Genomic DNA, 20,878 nt, shown 5'->3' on the forward strand with positions numbered 1-20,878 from the left:
CCTTGTCCAGACTCGTGCGAGCAGCTCCCATCGCACCCGGACCCCGCGTTTGGATGCTGAGCGATGTGGGATCTGCCCCACGGGAGCTGGGGGGGAGCAGAGGATGGTGGTCCCAGGGCAGCAGCGGGAGCAGCAGGGCCTGGTTCATGGTGCATGTGCAGACCTGCGCCCGCTGCCCTCTGCCCGGTGCCATCACGCGGCTCCTGCCCGGCACGGCCCTGCCCGTGCGGCCGGTGGTGGCTCGGCTCCATGGCTGGGATGGGGGTTGCTGCCATCCTGCCCTGCCCCAGCCCATGGGACATCCCCAGAGGGGTCTCTGCGGGGCCCCCCCGAGCTGGGAACATCCCTCAAAGGCACAGACATGGCCAGGCTGCAGCTCCCACAGTGTTGGATCCCACCCTGCACTTGGGATGACGCCAGGAGGGAGCATGTGCCTGAAGCACCGTTCAGCAACGGGTCTCTCCCTGCACCCAATGCCGTCAGGGGTGGATTCCTGCCCTGCGGTAATCCTGACGCTGCCCAGCTTCCCGGCTGGAATGGGCTCAGCTCTGTTGTGAGCCCCCCACACCGGGTGCTCTGCCCCTGGCACAGCCCTCACCGGGGCTGGCTGCACCGTGGGTTGTTCCCTGTGCCCAAGGGCTGAGTCCTCGGCTCCCTTCCCCTGCAGAAATGCCCTCCGCAGCCTCAGCCTCTTCCGCAAAGCAGGAAAACCCTCCCCGCTCCCAGGCTGACTTCCTGGTTCAGGCACTGGAGCACAGACAGATCCCGGCGCCTGCTGCCAGCCCCCTCTGTAGCTGTGGCCAACCCATCCCTGGGGATCCTGATCCAGCCACAGGCCCCCGATTGCTCATTCCAAGGGAGCAGGAATCCTGCCGGGGCTCTTATGGAAAACCTCTTATGGGCGTCAGAGCCCCCAAGTGGGAGCGGGCCATGGGGGGAAGCGAGTGACGGGAGAAAGGGAGGGACGAGGCCAATTCCCTGCAGGATCCCAGCAGTGCCCCCCGGCAGCACTATCATGGTGGGACTGGGGGGGTCTCAGGACCTGCCCCACTGAAGAGACCCTGGGGGTTGAGGGGCACATCCCTGCCCATAGCCCTGGGAGGTGCTGGGCCCCACGGCCATGCCCTGAGGATGCTGCAGGACCTGGTCCCTCCTGGGGCAGACGGGTGCTCAGAGTCCTGCTCCCCCCGCACAGGGGGCTGGTCCCATTGTCACTGCTCCACCTCTTGTTCTGGCAGCGGCTGCCTCATTCCAGCCTTGTCCCGAAGCTGCCTCCGGCCCCGCTGCCCTCCGGAAGCGCGCTCGGCTCTGCCCGGGAAGCAGCTGCTGGGTTCCTCATCCCTACGGCAGGGCCAGAGCAGGAAGCGCGGCCGCATCCCTCCTGCCCCGGGGCTTGGCTGCGGCTGCGGGGCTGAGCTCAGCACAGGATGTTCCATGGGACACTGCTGGAGCCGGCCCCGCTTCCCAGAGCGGCTCCTGCTGCCTTTGTCCCTGCTGCTACCGGGGCCAACCATGGCACACAACGGACCTTAAACCATGTCCTGCCACGCTCTGCAGCATGGTGAGCACCCACCTCCCTGTCCCCACACCTCCCTCCACGGCACAGCCGGGAGCAGAGGTACAAACCTGCCAGGGATGGGGATGTGGGGGTCCTGTGTTTCTCCATCCCCTGGCACATTACACCCAGCCCTGCCCCTGCCCACAGCCGTGCATGGAGCTGCTGCGGGCACCCTCCTGCCTGCGGGCTCAGCCTGTGCCATGGGAAAGCCATGGGCAGTGCCTACCCCTGTGCCCATGCCGAGGAGGCCACTGAGCAGATGGGCAGTGCTCAAGTTTGTGCTGACTTTGTGCAGTTTCCACCTCCCAGCAAGACCCATCCTGGCACCGGCGCCGCTTCCCATCGCGCTCCTGGGCACAGCTGAGCCAAGAGCATTTCCTCTGCCATCTGCTCCTGCGCTGGGCAGGAGGCAGCCCGGGTTGATGGAGGCAATCGCGCTGTTCACCCGCCCTCCCATGGCTCCATCCAGGCTTCGCTCCATCACTCAGCGCAGCTCAATCCTGACCGGCACCTTCAAGCTCAGCAGTAGAGGGGAGATGCTGCCTAATGAGCACATATCTTAATTACATGGAGTTTTTAGCTCCTGACAGAGCAGAGAAGAGCCTGGTGATGGGCGAGGGAAGGGCTAATGGGGCTGTGAGAAGTGGCCTGTGCCTTGCTGAGCATCATCCTCAGGCACCACCTGAGCCCTGGGCCAGGCAAAGCGGGTGCAGAGCATGGACCGAGCTCACCCGAGGCCATCCTAAGGAGGGTGCTGGTCACCCTCACCCCAGCCCCCCCAAGGGGACTCAGTGACAGAAGAACAGGCTCAGGGCAACACGGGGCTGGGGGGTTATTTTATTCTTTGCTTTGGTCTATACAAAAACAACTTACAGAAATAATAAACTCTTCCATTCCTGCACCACGCTCCTGTAACTGTCCATCCCTTTCCAGTGGAAGCGTTAAACCATCATCTAGAGAATGTGTTAGATAAGGGAGGAGGGGACAGAAACACACCACTCACCAAAAAGAAGGGAAACGGGTTAAAATGTGCAACAGAGATCGGTACAAGGACACGGTTCCTAATGCTGGATCACTCCTATATGGGTACTGGGGGGACAGGCAGGTACACAGAGTCAGCTCCCCAACGGCTGATGGGAAAGAGTTAAACCGCAGACATCCCGATGGCTAAAACGAAGGTCCTGGGCCAGGGCACGCTTTGCTCTCAGCAAACTGGGTTGGCCTGATCGAGTTTGAGTTCGCGGAGAGCAAAGGGTTTTCCCATGTTAGATTCCTTCCCTAGAACACTAACACGCAGAACAAGTAGTGTGGGGGGGTTGGAAAGCACAAACTTAAAGGCGGCAAAAGCCATTGGCACCATATGAAAAATAAAAAAGAAATCTATATTCATAGAAAAGACTATTCTGGCAAGGAAAGGTCGCTAACGGTGCAGGGCTTGTGTGTTTTAAAGCTTCAGAAACAGTATCTTGGATGCTGGATGTGGCAGTAGGTGCTCAAAGAAGTCCCAGGGGGAAGGACCTTCTCCACAGCCCCACAGCGAAGAAAAGACATCGAAAACCAAAACCTCTCGTGGGAATGGAAAAGTTTGTCTTCTCAGGCACTTCTGTCTCCCAAGTCCTTCTTGCAGATGCTCAGCCTGGGGCCACTCTCTTCTGTACGGAGAAAACACCTGCATGGGGCAGGGGAAAGCTCCTGTTATTGAGCTGAGAGGGGAACTTGGAGGAGACCAAAGCCCGTGAGCCCATGGGGCAATGGGGATGTTGACCCCTGGCAGCACCAGGGACCCCACGGCAGCACCGGGGGCCCCACGGCCTCGCCATGCACACGGGGGCAGTACCTGGTGCGGGGCTGTGGGGCGCGTTAGGCGAGCATGTGGTCAGCGAAGGGCGCTCGGACACCATCGCTGTAGGCGTCCATGGGGTAGTCCCCGTCCATGTCCATGTGCATGTCGATGGGGTCCAGGGGGATGTCACCCGAGTACATGGGGCGATAGCCAGGGTCCAGCTCTGCGGGAAGGGATGCGGCAACCTGAGCTCCCATCAGTGAGGGGCTTCTCCAGACCCCAGGCACCCTGTGGTCCCCCCGCCTGCAGCACCCACAAAGGACACAAGTGCCACCCGCCACCCCAAGCCTCAGGGCCAGCCCAGGGGAGCTGAGCATCCCGCTGAGCAGCCCCAGCGAGCCAGGCTGGTGCTTTACCAGCGGCTGCCCAAGAAAGGTTTTAAAGCCAGCCTGGTTTGGTGAGATGAGGTAAATGCCCCACCAGACACAGCCATGGGGGGGCCCACAAGGAAGAGCCGGCGCCACACTCACCATCTGAGTAGGGCTCGTTGATGGGGATCATACTCTGAGCCTACAAAAGAAGGTGACACAAGTGAAGGGGGATTCGTGTTCATGTGTGCCCAATGCTCAGCCCCATCCCAGGGAGCAACCCAGGGCTGCTGCAGCGCTGAGGACGCAGCCCATCCACCCCGCACCCCCTTTTCCAGTCGCTCCCATCCAAGCTCTGGTTGGCTTCCGGAGCTGGGACTGGTCCATCCCGAGGGAAACGGGCTCCCTATGGGATGCTCACCGCTTCCCAGGCCGCCGGGTCGTGCTTGAAGAGGGAGTTGGTGAGCTCCACGGAGACACGCTTCCTGTAGTCGGGGTTCTTGTCCTCCGAGATGCGGAAGAGCACGGCGGCGGCATAGGTGGCTGCAGGGCAAGAGCAACAGCCTCAGCACCAAAGCACCGCAAGCCCCAGCCCGGCTGCGGTTGGGGTGATACCCGGCAGCAGAGAGCCCCCAACACTCACCCGTCCCCTCATTCCTGGAGTGCAGCAGCTCCATGAGGGGAGCCGAGGCCCCCTCGGCGTCGATGGCATCTGCTGCCTCCTTGTCCTGGGCCAGCTCGCACAGCACACCGGCTGCCACGCGCTGGATGTTCTCCACCGGCGAGTAGAGGAGCTGTCAGGAGACATTAACAGCAACGGGAAGTGAAGCAGCCGGCAAGGAGCTGTCGTGCTCCGACACCCACAGGCACTGACAGTGAGCACCAGGGGCCCCTGGGTGCACGGGAGGTGACAAAGTGCAGCCCCCATATCCCCCAGCCCCTGACCTGCACGAAGAGAGGGATGGTGTTGAGGCGGAAGATCTCCATGCGGTTCATGGGGTCCCGGGCCAGGATGTGCAGTGCCCCCGTGCATCCCTCCACGATCTCTTCCATCTTCACTCCATCCTGCCAGAGGGAACAAGTGCTCAGCCAGGGCCCCGGAGCAGCCGGAGCACAACCAGAGCCGGGGAACAACCACCCTGAGCACGGGCACAAGGCTACCCCCAGGGATGGGTCGGCTTTTGGGGGGGGCAGAGGGGTCTCACCGTGTAGGGCTGCTGCGTGCCGGCGGCCACGTGCCGCTGGGCATCCTGGTGAGCCTTTACCAGCAGCTGGACCAGGCGCGGGATGACGGCGGCCTCCTGCAGCGGGGCATGGTTGGCCGGGCACAGGGCCAGGTTGCGGATCAGACCTATGGTAGCCTGGAGGAGAGGAGGGGAAAGAGAGATGGATCTCAACCACGGATCAGAGCAGCATGTGCTTCCCATGGGAACCTCCCAGCCCGGAGCCCCCCTGTTCTGCTCATCCCACTCCATGGCACAGGCTGACTTCACCTTCCTCCCACTGGGGCAAGTATTGATCCAACCAAGCAGCAAGCACGAGCCGTTTCCTCCATTAGCTGCCATCAAGGACGCGGCTCACCGTGCTGCGCGCAGCCACCATCGCTCCCTGCACGGCACCAGCCACAGAACCCCTCATCACCCCGTCCCACCACGGGCCAGCTCGAGCCCTGGCTCCCTCCTGCCCCTCACCTTGACCAGTGGCCACTGGTTGGGCTGGTTGAGGAGCTTGACGATGGCGGGGATGCCGTAGTTGAGCCGCACCGAGTTCTGCGCCATCTCGGCCTCGGGGTGCCGGCTGGTGAGGTGCCGCAGCGCGCACACGGCCGGCTCGGTGATGTCCTCCTTGTCGCCTGCCCGCAGGATGGTGTGGATCAGGGCTTCCACCCCGTTCGACTGCGTCACCAGGGTCTTGTTCTTGCTGTTGTTGCAGGTCAGGTTGGAGAGGGTGCCGGTGGCACACGTCAGCACGTTCACGTCGTCGGAGCTCAGCTGGTTCACCAGGATCTTGAGGACACCGTCCAGGCCCTCCTGCGGGAGCAGGGATGGGAGGTTGGAGCAGCCTCCGAGCTCTCGCCCAGGCTGGGGGAGCCAGAGCTGCTCCCCCAGGATGGGCCAGACACCGGCCTTGGAGAGGAGCCCCCTCCTGCAAGGACAGCTCCTGCCATGACACAGAGGATCCCCCTCCCCTCGAGACCCAGCTCTGTGGGGCTGCCTTTGCTGGAGCTCACATGCCCCCCCAGCGCCCCACATCCCAGCCCCGCAGCACCCCACGGGCCAGAGCAGGCAGCGATGGTGGAGATGCAGCATTTGCACCTCCCACTCTGCGCCTCTCCCGCTCCCCAGAGCTGCTTGTCGGTGATGCCGGCACAGCGAGCAACAGGCGCTGCCGACATGTGCTGCTTCACTTGAGAGTTTAATGTCTCCAGCAGCGTTTCCCTGCTGGGAACTGCAAACAATGCACCCACCAGGGCTCCCCGCAGGCAGCGGGGCAGGAAGGAGTTAAAGGCGCCACGTCCCCCCCCTCCGCAGCAGAGCCGGGGATGGTTCCGCGCCAGCACAAATAGTTTCCAGGCTGCATCAGGCGCTAATCTGCATGGAGGAGCCCCAGCAGCTGGGGATCGCATCAGGAGGCAGCAAAGGGCTGCGGAGCTCAGGGTCACCCTCACCCGCCTGCCCCATGGGCACAACCACCTCAACAGCAGCTCCAAGCAAGTGGCCGGGGTCCAAAGCAGAGCCAGCACCAGCCCCAGCAATGCCCCACTGAGCACATGAGGAACCGGGGTGGCCTTGGCAGCAGTAGCCCCCAAATTGGGGTGTTGAAGCACAACACAGGGTCCCGCAGACTCACCTGCTTGGTGGCCACATCAGACAGGTTCCGCAGGGTCCAGAGGCAGTTCTGGACCAGCCTGGGGCTGGAGCTGGTCAGGTGCTTGCCCAGCGCCTGCATGCCGCCTGCCAGGGAAGAGACACCACCGTGAACACCCAAAGCTGCCCCAAGAGAGAAGGGAGAGGCAATGGGTCTGCACGGCAAGAGCAGGCCATGAGTGATGCCCCCAACGCGTGATGCAGCCTCATGGCTTAGTGCAGGGAGACAGTCCCCAGGCAGCCAGGCCACATCCTGCTCACGCACAGTGCCAGGAAAGCACCTCAGCAGCCGTTCAGAGCGTGAAGCAGGGTTTCACCCATACATCTGCCAGTGTCTCAGATCAGCTGCATCACCCTGACACCACCACCCTCCTCCTGCCCGACACCAGCAGCCCCTCTTACCAGCCTCAACGATAGCGGGCTTGTTGCTGGGACACACTGACAGCACCTTCAGCACCCGGCTCGTGGTCCAGAGCAGCTTCTCGTAGTTGTAGCTGCGCATGATCTGCACCAGGGCCTGGGGGCCTCCGTTGGCCAGAATTATCAGCTGCAAGACAGAAGCATCAGGGTCGGGCCATGCACTGCTATCACCCCCCGGCCACCCCAGCCTTGTGCCCCATGGTCTCTTGCCCCACGATGGCAGCACAGCATCCTGCAAGGAGCAAGCTTGGGCAATCACCTCGCTCCTGCCCTCCCTCTGGCAGGACCCCCAGACCCCACCTTGCTCTCCTGGTTGCCATAGGCAAGGAGCTGAAGGCAGTCGGTGGTGATAGCCAGGAACTTGGGGTTGTTCTTGTTGAGCAGAGGAACCATCTTCTGCAGGCCGTCGGCCAGGCGCACTGCCATCTTGGCCCCTTCCTGGTAGAGCAGCAGGTTGTGCAGGGTGGTGATGGCGTAGAAGAGGACTGACTCGACCGGCGAGCTGCAGGCAGCGGCACAGAGCCACGTCAGCTCACCCGGGCTCATCGCACCGAGCCCCAGCTCCCACCCAGCGCCCTCCAGCAGCACCCGGTGTGATGCCACCGTGCCATGGGCAGCCCTTAGGGCAGGGACATGTCCTCCAGAGCACAGATTTGAGCCCCATCCCCACGGACAATGCAGCGGGGAGGACTGCTCCCCTCCTCCTGCCGCCACACAGGCTCTGAATGCAGTAACCCCTGGTGCTTCCATAGCCCCAGGTCTCCCACTCCCTTGTTTTGGTGTGAGCAGGAGGAGGACCATGTCTGGGCCAGCAGGAGCCCTCCCCTCCTCTGCCCCCAGCCCGGGAGGGACCTCTTGGGCTCCCAACCATCAGCCCCATACCTCAGCATCCTGACGAGGGCCGGGATGCCGCCGGACTTGAAGATGGAGAGCAGGCCCTCGCGGTGGTGCGAGAGGTTGTGCAGGATGCTGGTGGTGCAGCGCGCCGTGTCCAGGTCGCTGGTGCTCTGCATGGTGCGCACCACGGCCGCCACGATCTGCGGCGACTGCATCAGGGCACGGCGCGACGCCTCCTTCTTGGAGAGCTGGTTGACGATCATGGCTGCTTTGCTGACAACCACCTGCGGGAGAGATGCCAGCGGGTGGGAAGGGGTCCTGCTGCTGCCCATCACCGCAGGGACATGAGGGATCCACGAGCATCGTGGTGCTGGAGCGGCAGAGCCGGCACAGATGAGGATTGCTATTTTTAACAGTGCTCATCCACGCTGCTCCAGGAGCTCCGCTGCAGGGAGCAGCACACGGAGGGTCCACACAGCACCAGCGAGCTGCAGGGATGCGCTGGGGGGGCTGGAGCACCGAGAGCCAGTGTCTGTGCAAGGCCAGGGCAGGAGAGCTGTGCCCGAGCAGCAAGGATGGGCTGTGAGGAGGTGCGGGTGGACAGAGGTGGGCTCCATCCTGCTGCAGGGTGGAGGCAACCGCAGGGCTCTGTTAAGGAGCCCCACGAGGATGGGAGCTCAGCGGCGCTGGGAAGCCCTGTGAAAGCAAACCACGCTTCCTTACCGGGTCCTCATCGTTGAGCAGCTTGGTGAGCTCCGGGATGGCGCGCGTGGCCAGCTCGGCGTCGTCCTGGTAGTTGATGAGGTGCACGATGGCTGATTTCAGCATCTGCGAGGGCTCGGCCAGGCGCTGCACGTTGGTCTGCTGCCCCTCGAGCTGCGTGGTGATGAGCAGCGAGCGGTCCTCCACCGTCTCGGGGTACATGGCGGCGCGGATGCGCTGCGCCCGGGTCATGGCCAGCTGAGCCTCCATGTCCGCTGCGGGGGCAATGAGGAGCAGTGTCAGAGCCGGGCTCTCCCAGCACTGCTTTCCCATCTCAATTAGCTGAGCAAGAGCTTAGAGTGACACCAGCAGCAACGTCAGCAGCCCCGGCACGCTCTGCAAGGAGCTGGTGCTTCAAAGCGTAAACAGATACGGCAGCACAGAGATAAGGCAACACTCAATTAGGCAGCGTGATGAGGCGCTTGTCTCACAAGGCCCGTTAATTAAAAAATTAAGGATATCTGCAACTTGGACAGGCTGGCACCGGGGATCAAGAGGAGGACACAAAGGCTGTCCCTGTCGAGGATGCTGGGACAAGCGTGACCTGCGGGGCAGCGATGCTGCAGCAGCCACTCATGGTCCCCATCACTGCGGCACAGGGGCCACTTGGTCCCCAGGGGAGCTGGTGACCAAACCTCCCATCGCTGACAGAGGGATCCATGGAGGCGAGCAGAGCAAACCTGCCCTCTTTTAGGGGACAGAGCTGGGGGAAGCATCTCCTTTAGCTCGGGGGGCTGCGCCGCTGCCTGCTTTGCCCTCGCAGCAGCAGGAGACAGAGTGCTAGAGCACAGGCTGGCAGCCCTGAGGCAGGGCTCCCGAGTGGGCAGCAGAGCAGACGCCGATCCGTGGGCCGGGATCAGCTGTTCCCATCTCGATCCAACCCGGATGTGTGTGCAGAGCTCAGCACCGCGCGGGCTGGCTGCGCGCCACCCCTACGCCGCAGCCGCTCGGCGCGGGGAAGGAGGACAGGAGGGAGCATATTTTAGGCAGCAACAACTCCCGGGGTGTGGAAGGCGGCGTGGAGGAGTGCCCAGAATGAGCACGGCTCATGGGGGAGGCGAAGGCAGGCAGGAGCTGAGCAGCCAAGCCTGCAGACATGCCCAGTCCTGCAGCCCATACCTTGTGCTTGGCTCTGGTTCTGGCTCCCTCCCTGGCAGTAGCTGGTGGTGGTCGTCTTCTTGATGGTGTACTGCTTCCCATAGACCTCGTCATCGTCCCCGAGGCACTTGCTGCTGACCGAGGGCACCTGGGTGTTGACTCCGGAGTGGATGCCCGAGTCATAGGTGTAGGTTTGCTGCCACTCCGTCACCTTGATCGGCTGCTCCATCATGTTCATCACCTCCATGGCTGCTCTGTGGGGCAGGGAGGGGAGAAGTGACTCGTCCGGCAGCCCCCAGCCCCACGCAGCCCACAGCAGATGGCTATCTGCCCTCCTCCCAGCGCGAGATGAAAAGGCAGCACCGGGATGACGAACCCACAGCTCAGCACTTTGCTGCTCGTGTTCAGACATGAACGCGCTTGGCAGAGCCTCAGCCACCGCCTCGGCGGGGAAGGTGTGAGCAGAGGGACCCGCAGCCAGGACCCGGCTCCAGCCTCGCCACCAGCTTTGCAGAGAGCAGCTTCAGAGCCAGGAGCTGGTGACAGCCACACGGCTGCAGCTCCAAGAATAAAGCAAACCTTTTTAGAAGCCCTCTGGGACGCTCCTAAATCACCTAAAAATAACCAGGCGAAGCCACTGGCTCGGCTCTCCTGTGGGTGCTCAGCACCACAAGCACCCATGGCGTGGTCCCATGCTGTGCTCAGCACCACACTGGAGTGCCAGGACAGGGCATCCCAGCACATCCCAAACTCAGGACAAGGTTGCTTTCGAGCAGGGCTGGGTTTCCCTTATTTTTCATAAGGAGGATGGCTCACGGATTAACCCCTGAGCTCACAGGCAGGCGGATGCTGCAGGGCTCTGAGTCACCGGCCCCACATCCACCCCCTGGCCGGGCCAGGAGGGGAGGGATGGGGGGGATGCAGACAGCACCATCCAGACCAACATCGGGATTCCTGCCCCTTCTTCTGGCGGCGCAAGGGTGGGGATGACTCAGAGTTTCAGAGGCGAGATAAGCTTGAAGGGAGCAGCTGCCACCCGGCAGAGCCGGGTGCAGCAACCGCGCTTCCCAACAGGCGTAATTACCACCTCCGCCAGCTCTGATTCATGCAGGAACCTGGACCGGGGCGGCCACGCGCCCCTGGATGTGCTCCAGACCCCGCCACAGCTCAGGGCTCACCGGGACCAGCCGGGCCGGTGTGGCAGCCTCGGGCCCCAGCACCCTGCTTGGGTTTGGAAGGGGAAGGGGCTGAGCCCCCCCATCAGCCCCCCGCCACACGGCAGCTGAGTCAGGGCGTTGGGTGGCGGCCGGGGACGCGGCGTGCGTGGGGCGCGCGGTGGGGCACGGCGCGCACGGGCTTGGCGCAGCTCGCCCCAGCGCCGCCGGCTGTTCCCAAGGAGCAGCTGAGCTCACAGGGAAAAACCCCAGCCTGGCACAAACACTCATCCCTGGGGAGAAGCGGCTGGGAGCCCCACCACACATCCCACTGTGTGAGCATCCAGTATCCCACCCTGCATCCCACCCTGCGAGCATCCTGCATCCCACCCTGCATCCCGCCCTGTGAGCATCCCACTGTGTGAGCACCATGCATCCCACCCTGCGACCACCCTGCATCCCACCATGCGAGCATCCTGTGTCCCAGGCTGCATCCCACTGTGTGACCATCCTGCATCCCACCCTGCATCCCACCGTGTGACCATCCTGCATCCCACCCTGCATCCCACCGTGTGCATCCCCAGCGCCGCTGCTGGGCACTGCTCCTGCCAGTTCGGTGTTTTCAGAGCTGTCAGGCAGCAACCACAGCCTAAGAACCGCTCTGGCTCTAATGGGCTGGGCATTATCCACGCTTGCGAGGCAGGAGGGGCCATTCCTGCTAATGGAGGCCAACAAGGGCAGATCATTCCCACGCAGGGTGCGGGCAGGGGCTGGGGTTCCCATTCAGTGCATGACGCCTGGGTCCACTCCCCACCCTGTGCCAGAGCAGGGCTTGGCCAGGAGAGCGCCAGTGCCAAGCTGGGAGTGCCCCAGCACCACACACCCTGGGTGTATTCCAGAGCTGCTGCATCGGCAGTTGGCAGAGCGAATCCTCCCAGTGGAACACCCTGCCCATGGAGGCAGAGCCCCCAAATTGTGCTGGGAAGCCAAAGAAAAGCAATGACAACCCGTGCCCAGGGAAGCAGAGCGGGCAGGAGAGCGCACTGCTGGCACTGCTGGGACAAGTGGCATCAGTGCTGGAGCTGGTGCCACCGCATGTCCCATCCAGGAGCTGGCAAGCAGAGTCCTGGCACCTCTGCAAAGCTGCCCTGAACAGGCTGGGCAAGGGGAGAACAGAGCCAAGGGCAGGGAAGCTCCTGTAGGACACAGCAGGGTATGAGGACCCCAATACCCCCAAAGCCAGAGCAGGAACCCCCCCGCAGCAGTGAGCTGGAGGAGGGGAGGCTGTGCCTGCACCATGGGGTGACCGATGGCATCTGCCTACAATATACAGGCATTTGACAGACACTTAATTCTCCAAACCTGCGCGAGCCCGGCTCAGACACTGGCTCCTCGCAGAGCCCTGCATTATGCATGAGCCCCCCCGCCCCGTCTGCACCACGGGGACATCAAAAGCAGCAAAGCTCCTCAGAGCCCAGACACAAGCTGAGGTGATGGGCCCCAGACAAGCTCCAAGCAGGAGACTGGGTCCACCGTGTTAGGCTCGTCTGAGCAGATGCAGAGGGGCCATAGGGTGGGTGTTCCACAGCACAGGCACGATCCATCCCCAGGAGCCACACAGGAGGGACCATGGGCACCTTGTTAAACACAGCACCCATCCTTCCCCTTCAGCACCACCCCAGCAGCAGCCCCAGGGGGTTGCTTTGCAGCAAGGCCAGTGGCACCCGAGGTGATGGGGCCAGGGGAGCAAATGTTGGGTGCTCTAGCAGCACCCAACACCGTGTCAAGCATCCTCTGCTCATCACTCAGTGAGGACCAGACACCAGCGTGAGCCTCGGCCCCAGGCTCTCTAGCAAGGCTCTGTCCTCAGATGTCCTCCCTCCTCCTCCTCAGAGGGATCAGAGGTGCTGCCCCGGGCAGGGGATGCCGGTTGTGCCTGGGTTCACCAGTGATGCTTTTGGTGGGGAATGGCTGCAGTGGGGCAGGGCCCCCGCCAGCAGCAATGGGGAGGGCAGCAGTTCATGCAGGAGGGAGAAGGGGGAATTTGGGGTACATGTGAGAACACTTGCCCTGGAGGGGTCAGCCAGGAGCTTGGGTGGGCTGTAGGTAGGACAAGCGCTGCTCTTCCCCCTCTCCCACCAGGATGTTATGGAGCACCACAAGGGCAGAGCGATACCACCCAGCCCCAGCCAAGCCCCCCGGCCTGCACAGAGCCAGGACTCCAGAAACCAGGAATCAACCCCAGGAACAGCGAGAACCCCCCAGGAAACAGCGAGGCAGATATGGGGGACCCTAAAGAGAATAGAGCAGGTCTGGGGGAGGACAGACCTCCAGCCTGCCCCCAGCACCACAATGGGGAATGGGGCCAAGCCCCAGCTTCAGCCACCCCCAGGCAGCAGAGAGCCAGGAGAAGGTTAATCCCTCTCCCGCCACTTCCCGCAGCCAGGAATGCCAGGGAAGGCAGAGGAAGCTCCCACGGCACCAGAGCCATTTGATCAGCGCCCAGCAGCATCGTCCCCCCTCCCCGAGACACTGTCTGCAGAGGAAGGATCTGGCAAAGGCAGCCCCAGCCTGAGCAACCCAGAACAGCAACAGGGAGGCCACAAGCGCTGCTTCGTGCGGGAATAGCCATTGCCCAGGGATGTCATGGGGAGCAGCAGCCCCCCAAGTGAGCGGATGGGCGGTACAGAGCAGGAGCAGGTCTGGGGGTGCGCGAGATCACACCGTGCTGCCCAGCCCAGAGCATCCTTGGGCACGTTCTTCCCATGCAGATCAGCAGAGCTGGAGTTACCCCTGCACGGAAGCTGCGCCTGCAATTAGAGTCACTTTAGCTCTTAAGCAGAGGAAAGAGGCAGTTACGGTAATTCAACAAATGCAGTGTGAGAGAAGAGTCAATTTTAGAAGCACTTGGGCTACAACACGAGCGATCTCCGGTCCCCAACATCCTCCCGGAGCAGGGACCCCCTGCTCGGACAGAGCCACATCGACACCCACAGCACTGCAGCCCTCCAAGGGACAAGAGCACCAGGAGAGCTGCACCCCGAGGTTCCCCATCGCTAACGAAGCTGAAGGAGCCGCTAACGAAGCTGAAGGAGCCGCTAACGAAGCTCCTGCAGCAGACCCAGCACCGCACAAAAGCTGCGATGGCTTTGAAGAGGATCCCTCGCAGGAACACGCAGCAGGAGGAGGCAGAGAAAGGAGCTTTTCAGGAGCATAAATGGGAAGCGTTAGAGTCAGATCCCGGCTACCACAAGCTCTTTCAATGGGGCTTTACAGTGAAGATAAGTGGAAGAATTCAAAGGGGGAACAAGAGCAGTTTGAAGTTTAATGAGGAGAAGAGGGCAACAGGGGATTGGCCTCTTGCTGCAGAGTGAGAGCTGACTGCAATGGCACGAGGCTGCCCTGGACCTGCACACAAAGGAGCTGGTGGCCTTTGTTCACTGACAGAGGTCCCGGTGGCTCTGGCCACCCCACCAGCTCTGACAACATCAGGTCACTGAGGAGGACAGCGATGGGTGGAAGAACCACTCTACAGACCTGTGCTCTAACACCCTGTTTACTCTTCAGCTGCTCCTGATGAGGTTAAGCTTGAGCAGGGCTCCTGCTCCCACTGTCCAGGGGGTGCCGCATCCCCCCGAGCATGGTGAGACCAGCCCCTGGCAGCGCAGCACCTCCACCAGGACCCGCCGATGCTCTCTATCACAGCAGAGCGTGTTCCCTGCTCCCGACAGCTCCAGCACAGGCCGAGCCCAGGCTGGAGCATTTTGGCACTTCACAACGTGACAAGTTATTACCCATCAAGCGCTCTCCCGTTGCGAGAGCGTGTACAACACCAGGCACAACAGCCACCGACCTGTGCGAGAGCTGTACCAAAGCACCATCTGCTGCACCACGGCCTGGGCTTCCTGAGGAGCCCCATAACCCACACTGTGCCCCACTGCAGCCCAGCATCACCCCCCTGCCCCACATGCGATGCCGGCCACTAGCACGGATGCAGCAGCTTTGATTTGGGTTTAGGTCCCCCTTCTCTTATGCTGTGCCTGGCTGGCTCTGCACACATGGGGCCAGCCCCATGCCAGGGACATTGATGTGCTGAAGACCCATCGCAGGGTCTCTGGCAGCACATCTTCCCTCCCCACATCTGACCCTGCCATCTGCGGAGGCATCGGCATCGCAAAGACCCACACGGGCACATCCCCTCCCTCAATTCAAGTTTGCTGATCTCATTAGAAACACTGCCGCTTGTCCATGGAACACAGAACTGGTGCAATTACCCACAATAGCTCCATCTGGATTAAAAGAAAAAGATATAAACCCCATTATTTTGTTTTAAAGAACACAAAGAACAAATCGTCCTTTAAGAACATGATAATTGCAGGCTTTAAATGTAGGCTTTGAGGCTTCCAGGCTGTTCCCAGCTCCAGTCACAGTGTCCAGAAACACCGGGTTTTGCCACCTCGGCCCCGGTGCTGCTGGAGGAGCCACGGCGCTGGGCAGGGACACGCAGCTTCCCTTCTCCATCCACTTGCATTACATCTGTAAAGTTCAGACGCTTCACAAGGAATTATCACCAACACCCGTCAGCACCCGGCCTGTCGGAGCAAGTTAATGGTTTGTCACCGGGGCTCTGCCCGCGCGTCACAGCGATTACAACAGGGCTGGGGCAGCACCAAAGGTCTCTCCCACCGCGCAGCACACGCCTGATCCAGCCATTCCCCCCCTCCTGCTCCGTTGGCAAAGGGATTTGGGAGCTGAGCGACCGAGGCGTGTGGAGGTGCCGCGGGGCCTGTCAGCAGCCACGGCAAAGCCCACCAGAGATGGATATTTCAACCCTCTCCTGAGTTAGAAACGTCTTCATCTCCCCCACACGCAGCCCTTGACAAGCCGGGTTGAGGAGCTCTGCCCATTGAGGCACCTGCACAGCTCCAAAGCCAACCCAGTTTAAGCACAGGCATTGCTTAGGTCAAGTTTTAAGAGTTCTTTGGAGGGGGAACACCTCTGCCTCCACACTCCTGCTGTCCTCTAGTGTTTCACCAAACAGCATCCATAGAAACAGGGGTAAAGCCAACCCTCCTGCCGCAGTGATCTGAGGCACCAGCACAGCCCTGGTGTCCTCCCGAGCTGCCATCCCGGCTGCTTCCATCCACACAGACCCACCGGGGACACCCCACAGTCACACAGGACCGAGAGGCACCACCCAAGCCCCACACACCCTGTCTAGCTGAGAAAGCACCACCAGAAATGAAGGCAAAAGCTGAAGTCCAAAGCAGGCTTGCACTGTTTTAATAGAAATTAAATCTCTCTTTAACTTGTGTTAATTAGAAGCCAGCCTAATTTAAACCTCGGAGACGAGCACCAGCCTGGGTACTGATGCTGCAATTAAGGCCTTGCAAGTTCTCTGCAAAGCACCTCCACCTCCTGGCTTGCGGATGGGCCGAGGGCAGCTCCACTCCCGGAGGCTCCCCCATCCGCACCCAGCTCTGAAACCCTGGAGAGCTGGAAGTGCGATGGAAAGCCAGATCCCATGAAGTGCTCCCACACCAAACCACAGCCTGGAAGGGAAACCATCATCCCGGGAACAGCCCCAGCCGAGAGCCGTGCAGCTGCACCCGCAGCCGCCTGCCCCATAGAGCTGATTAAGGATTCCAATGGGGAAACAAAGGGGACAGTTAATGGGATTAGGACAGCACCGAGTATGACACTGAAATACAGCACCGGGACCAGAGGGATAATCCTCCAAGGTCCCTGGCTGTGGCCAAGCCACTGCAGTGCCCGCCGTGGCTGAGCACCGGGCACAGTGCATGGGTCACTCAGCGCCCAGCCCCGGCAGAACCCCCCCAGCAGCAGGGCTCGGCCCCACCGGGATGCACGCGCTTCCTGGAGCCGGCAAGGACACGCCACCTCGCCCAGACAATAGGCTGAGAACGCCATTGTCTGGAAGCCAGGGCCCTGCTGCGGCCGCCCCACCTTCCCCCAGCACCCTGCGAGCCCCCCCGAGTGCTGGGGACCTCCAGCACCCGCACAGGAGCTGACCCCAGAGGAGGGGAAAGCACCCCTCAGCCACTGGTGCCGCGAGCTCTGGCCATTCCTACCCCGACGGCCAACTTCTTTGCGCCAAATTAGCAGTAAAATAGGTTTTTCATGAGACTTTATGGAAAGCCTCCAAGGCGATGAACAATTACAGGCTTCAGATGTGCAGAGACAGTTCCATGGGGTGCCCACCGCACCTTCCAGGTGACATTGACACAACACCCACAAGGACGTAAAAAGGGACCTTAAAGCCTCCCCGGCCCCGTCACCGGCTGGGCCGGACCCAAGTGCGGGGCCAGGAGCAGAGCCGCGGGTGCAGCGCCCGCCCCGGCTGCGGGTGACAGCCCCCGGCACCGCTCCAGCCCCGCGGCAGCCGGTGGGGAGACGCTTCGCCCCCGGCACCTGCCAGCCCCACGGCAGAAGGTAGCGAGAGCAGCGGGTGTCGGGGCTGGCAGGCGGCACCGGTGCCAAAGCCAGCATGATGTGGGCTGGAGCAGGAGGTGCAGCGGCTGTTGGGGACGGACCCAGCTGGGTCACGGCCCCCAGCACCCTGCCAGCACGGGGATGGTGGCAGGGAACGTCAGCCCAGCCATGAGGCTTGCCCGAGGTGCCCCAGAGCACAGCTTGGGGGGGGTGTTCGGGAACGCTGTGGCCTGGTGTGAGTAGGGGCAGCCGCCACCTTCACATCCGTGCAGGGACACGGTGTCACCGGCACCGTCCGGGCCTCTTGGCAAGGGCTCACCCTCCTCTCACGGCACAAACGTCCCTCCAAGTTGCTCACAGACAGCCCACACCGGGCAACTCCCAGCGCGCTCCAGCGTTACCCTTTCATCTGTGAACCGGACTCATGAAGCCAATCGCGCAGCTCCCGCGAGGAGACGGCTCGCTCCTCTCCCCGCACCATACGGACAGACGGGGCTCACCCCCGCCGGGTTTACCCACCATCGGCCGCTCCTGGACGGCTCCACCAAGACCCCCCTCCGGGGCCTGACACCCCTCCGGTGACACCGGGACACCGACCCCTCCTTGCCCCCCACCCCGGCCAGCGCTGGGCTGCAGGCGCGGGGCAGCCACCGCGGGGCTCCGGAGCGGCCTCGGCGGGGCGGCCACCACCGTGCGCGGGGCCGCCCCTCGCTGCTGCTGCAGCAGCGGGGAGCGGGTCCCGGGACAGCGCGTCCGCCCGCGGGGCCTCGCCCCGGGGACCCGCCCGACCGGATCCGCGCAGGCTGCGCTCTGCCGCCGACAGCCGCGGCGCTGGCCCCGGCTGCACGCACACGGCACCGGCGGAACTCGCTGCTCGTGGGGAGCCGGGAGGTGCCGTCCGGGGCCGCAGAACCGAGCCACGACCCGCGACCCCCAAACCGGGCACCCGGCTCCTTCTCCCGGCCCCGCACGGCGGAACCCGCCCAGCCCCGGTTCGGGACACCCCCCCCGGCGCTGCCGGGTCCCGTCCTCCTCCCGTTCCCCCGCGTCCCGGTCCCCGCTCACCTGCGCGGCCCCTGCGCGAGCTCTGCCGCCCGCCCCGCTCCGGCCCGAACAAAAGGCGAGCAGCGCCCCGCGCGCAGCCCCGCCCCGCCCCGCCCCGCCGCAAGCCCCGCCCCCTCAGCGCGTCTCCGCCTTCCTATTGGGCCGCCCCCGCGCCCGTCAACAGCGCGTTACACCTTGGCCCCGCCCACCCCCTCCCGGCGGACGTGTTTATCCGCTCCGCTATTGGCGGGGGCGAGGCCGTCCCGCCCTTAGCCGGCAGGTGATTGGGTGGCAGGGCGGGGCGGGGTGGGGAATCACCTGGGTGACGTCACTGGGCGCGGCGAGGCACGTGCAGGGGGGAGCGCTGGGACCCCCTCCATGTGCGGGAACCCCCCCACAATGTGCGGGTCCCCAGGTCCCCGCAAGCCTCCAGCATCACCCGGTCCCCGCTGGGGCTACAGCGCTGCCCTGCGCCAGAGGGTCCCGGGAGGGGCCGTGAGCAAGGACCCCTCCAGCCCTTTCGGGCCCCCCCGGTTGTGTCCCCCCCAAATTCCTGCCTGTCCCGGCCCGGCCAGGCCGCCGGGAGAGCCCCGGAGCAGCCAGGCCATGGTGGCACCATGCGGGCACCCCTGCCCCACGCATGGCGGTGGCATCGGGGTGTGCCCGGGTGGGCCAGTGCTGGGGCAGGGTCTGGCCCTGGAGCATCACCCGTGTGGGGAAGCCGAGGCAGGAGCCGGGCAGCGGCAGCGGCAGCGAGAGGCGCTGGGGAAGGGCTCGGGCGGTGATGGAGGTCTGCGTCACCCGTCCCTGGCCAGACTGGTCCAGCCGGGTGCTGCCGCCGCGTCCCGGCTCACCCTGCTCCCTGCCGGCCCCAGGCGAAGCCTCGTCACCCCGAGTCAGGAGAGAGCGCCCCACCAGAGCCCAGCCCATGGTGGGGATCATCCAGCCTCCAGCCCCCCCAGACCTAGGGACACATCCTGCACCCCCAGCACCAGCCCTGCGCGGTTCTGTGCCGCAGCTGCCTGCCGGCGCTGACTCAGTTGGGAAATCGCAGCTCTGGAGGGAGGTGAGAGACGGAGCTTCCACCGCCCCTGCAAGGAAATGGGCTCTCATCGCCGTGCAGAGCTGAGGAGCCAGAGCGCAGCGAGAGCCCTCTCAGCACGGGGAGGAAAGTGGCACACGACACAGCGTGGCACGGCACAGCGTGGCACACACAGTATGGCGTGCCGAGATGACAGCCAAAATACGCAGTTATGTTCCTCCTCGGTCAAGGTCAGGGGAGTCGGGGAAGCGCAGTGCTGCCTGCACGGTGCTAACCCATGGATTACTGCAGGCTCAGCCCCTGCATCCCACCTCCATGCCCCTGCTTGTGCCCCTGCATCCCACCCCTGCCCTGCACGCCGAGGGGAACAGTGACTGCAATCACAGCTCCAACCACTGCTGGGGTCACACCAGTCGTAGAGCTCTACTGGAAGCACTGGACCCGGTGCTGCAGGGGGGAGCAGGAAGGGGACCCCGGACACCCGGCCTGGGGCTGTGAGCGGCTTTGCCCGGTGCCAACAGAGGAGCGGGAACGAGGAACCGTGTCCCCCAACGTGGGCGAAGGGACACGGGGCCCAGGAGCGTGTCGGAGCAGGGCGGAGGCCCCGGCTGGTTGAGAAGATCAAGGAGCCTTTGGCCCCTGGGCCGAGCACGTCCCGCTGATCCGGGAGCCGCGGCCGCACCCCACCGGGCCCTCCCATCGGTGACAAACCCCGCTCCTCCCCGTCCATGCAGAGCCCTGCCCTGCGCGGGGGACAAGGGGCTGCCTCCCCCCAGCGCTACCCCGAGCCCTGAGCCCTGCCTGTGGGTCTGGGGGCTCAGCCCCATCCCTCCTCCCAGCGCAGAGCTGGGAAAGCCCTGGGAAATGGGAGCTGCGGGGCAGGGCAGGGAGGAGTGCTGGCAGCCTTCCCGCCACCCCCTTCCTTCCATTCCATTCCCTTCCCTTCCCTGCCCTGCCCCGGGGCGAACGCCGTGATTCAGCCTCTCGGTTTCAGTCCTCGCAGCCAACAACTTCCATGGGAGCAGGAACGCTCCCGGCTGGAATGCGGCCGGGTGCTGCCCGTCGCCCCGTGCCCGGGGCACGCACGGGCCCGCAGCCCCTGGAACGGCTCCGAAACAGGCTCCAAACCGCCCGGCGGGATCGGGGCATCCCCCCCGCAGCCACCCTGGACCAGGGGCAGGGGACACGCTGCACCCTCCGGCCCAGCAGCAGCACCAAGGACCACTGTCAGGGTGATGCAACCCCAAAATTAACCAGCAGGTGATGCACATCACCCCCAAAACACCCCCTGCAGCCCCCCAGCCCCATTCACACATTCCCATCAGGGTCCCAGTGTGGTCAGGGGCCCCCCAGCCCCACAAGAGCTTGGCTGCTCCCACAGCCCCCAAGGTTCCCCCAGCCACACAAGCCTCCCTGTGGGGCCTCCCCTACTTGATGGGGGCATCCTGTCCGCCAACCCACCCCTGCCCATTCCAGGGCCCAGCCCCAGGGA

General features: G+C 63.5%; 1 protein-coding gene across 1 annotated transcript; it reads right to left on the reverse strand.

Annotated features, from left to right (window-relative positions):
- Positions 1 to 2,373: 2,373 nt before the first annotated feature.
- JUP (junction plakoglobin) lies at positions 2,374 to 18,450 on the reverse strand. The gene is made up of 15 exons (XM_030508288.1): positions 18,366 to 18,450; positions 9,715 to 9,947; positions 8,557 to 8,810; positions 7,879 to 8,117; positions 7,297 to 7,498; positions 6,979 to 7,123; positions 6,560 to 6,663; positions 5,401 to 5,739; positions 4,915 to 5,070; positions 4,655 to 4,774; positions 4,353 to 4,503; positions 4,131 to 4,252; positions 3,872 to 3,911; positions 3,396 to 3,564; positions 2,374 to 3,227 (listed from the first exon to the last, which is right to left on the reverse strand). The coding sequence occupies exons 2-14, from the start codon at positions 9,938 to 9,940 to the stop codon at positions 3,419 to 3,421; spliced, it is 2,244 nt and encodes a 747-aa protein (XP_030364148.1). The 5' UTR covers positions 9,941 to 9,947; positions 18,366 to 18,450; the 3' UTR covers positions 2,374 to 3,227; positions 3,396 to 3,418.
- Between the last annotated feature and the right edge of the window lie 2,428 nt (positions 18,451 to 20,878).

This window comes from Strigops habroptila, chromosome 19, assembly GCF_004027225.2.
Source record: "Strigops habroptila isolate Jane chromosome 19, bStrHab1.2.pri, whole genome shotgun sequence".
In the NCBI taxonomy this organism is placed as follows: Eukaryota; Metazoa; Chordata; class Aves; order Psittaciformes; family Psittacidae; genus Strigops; species Strigops habroptila.

Excerpts from the sequence above, each read along its gene's own strand:
- JUP (XM_030508288.1), bottom strand. The coding sequence starts at position 9,940 with ATGGAGGTGATGAACATGATGGAGCAGCCGATCAAGGTGACGGAGTGG. Across the intron at positions 7,124-7,296 it reads ATGGCAACCAGGAGAGCAAG|CTGATAATTCTGGCCAACGG; the intron begins GTGGGGTCTGGG and ends TCTGTCTTGCAG. Across the intron at positions 5,740-6,559 it reads CTGATGTGGCCACCAAGCAG|GAGGGCCTGGACGGTGTCCT; the intron begins GTGAGTCTGCGG and ends CTGCTCCCGCAG.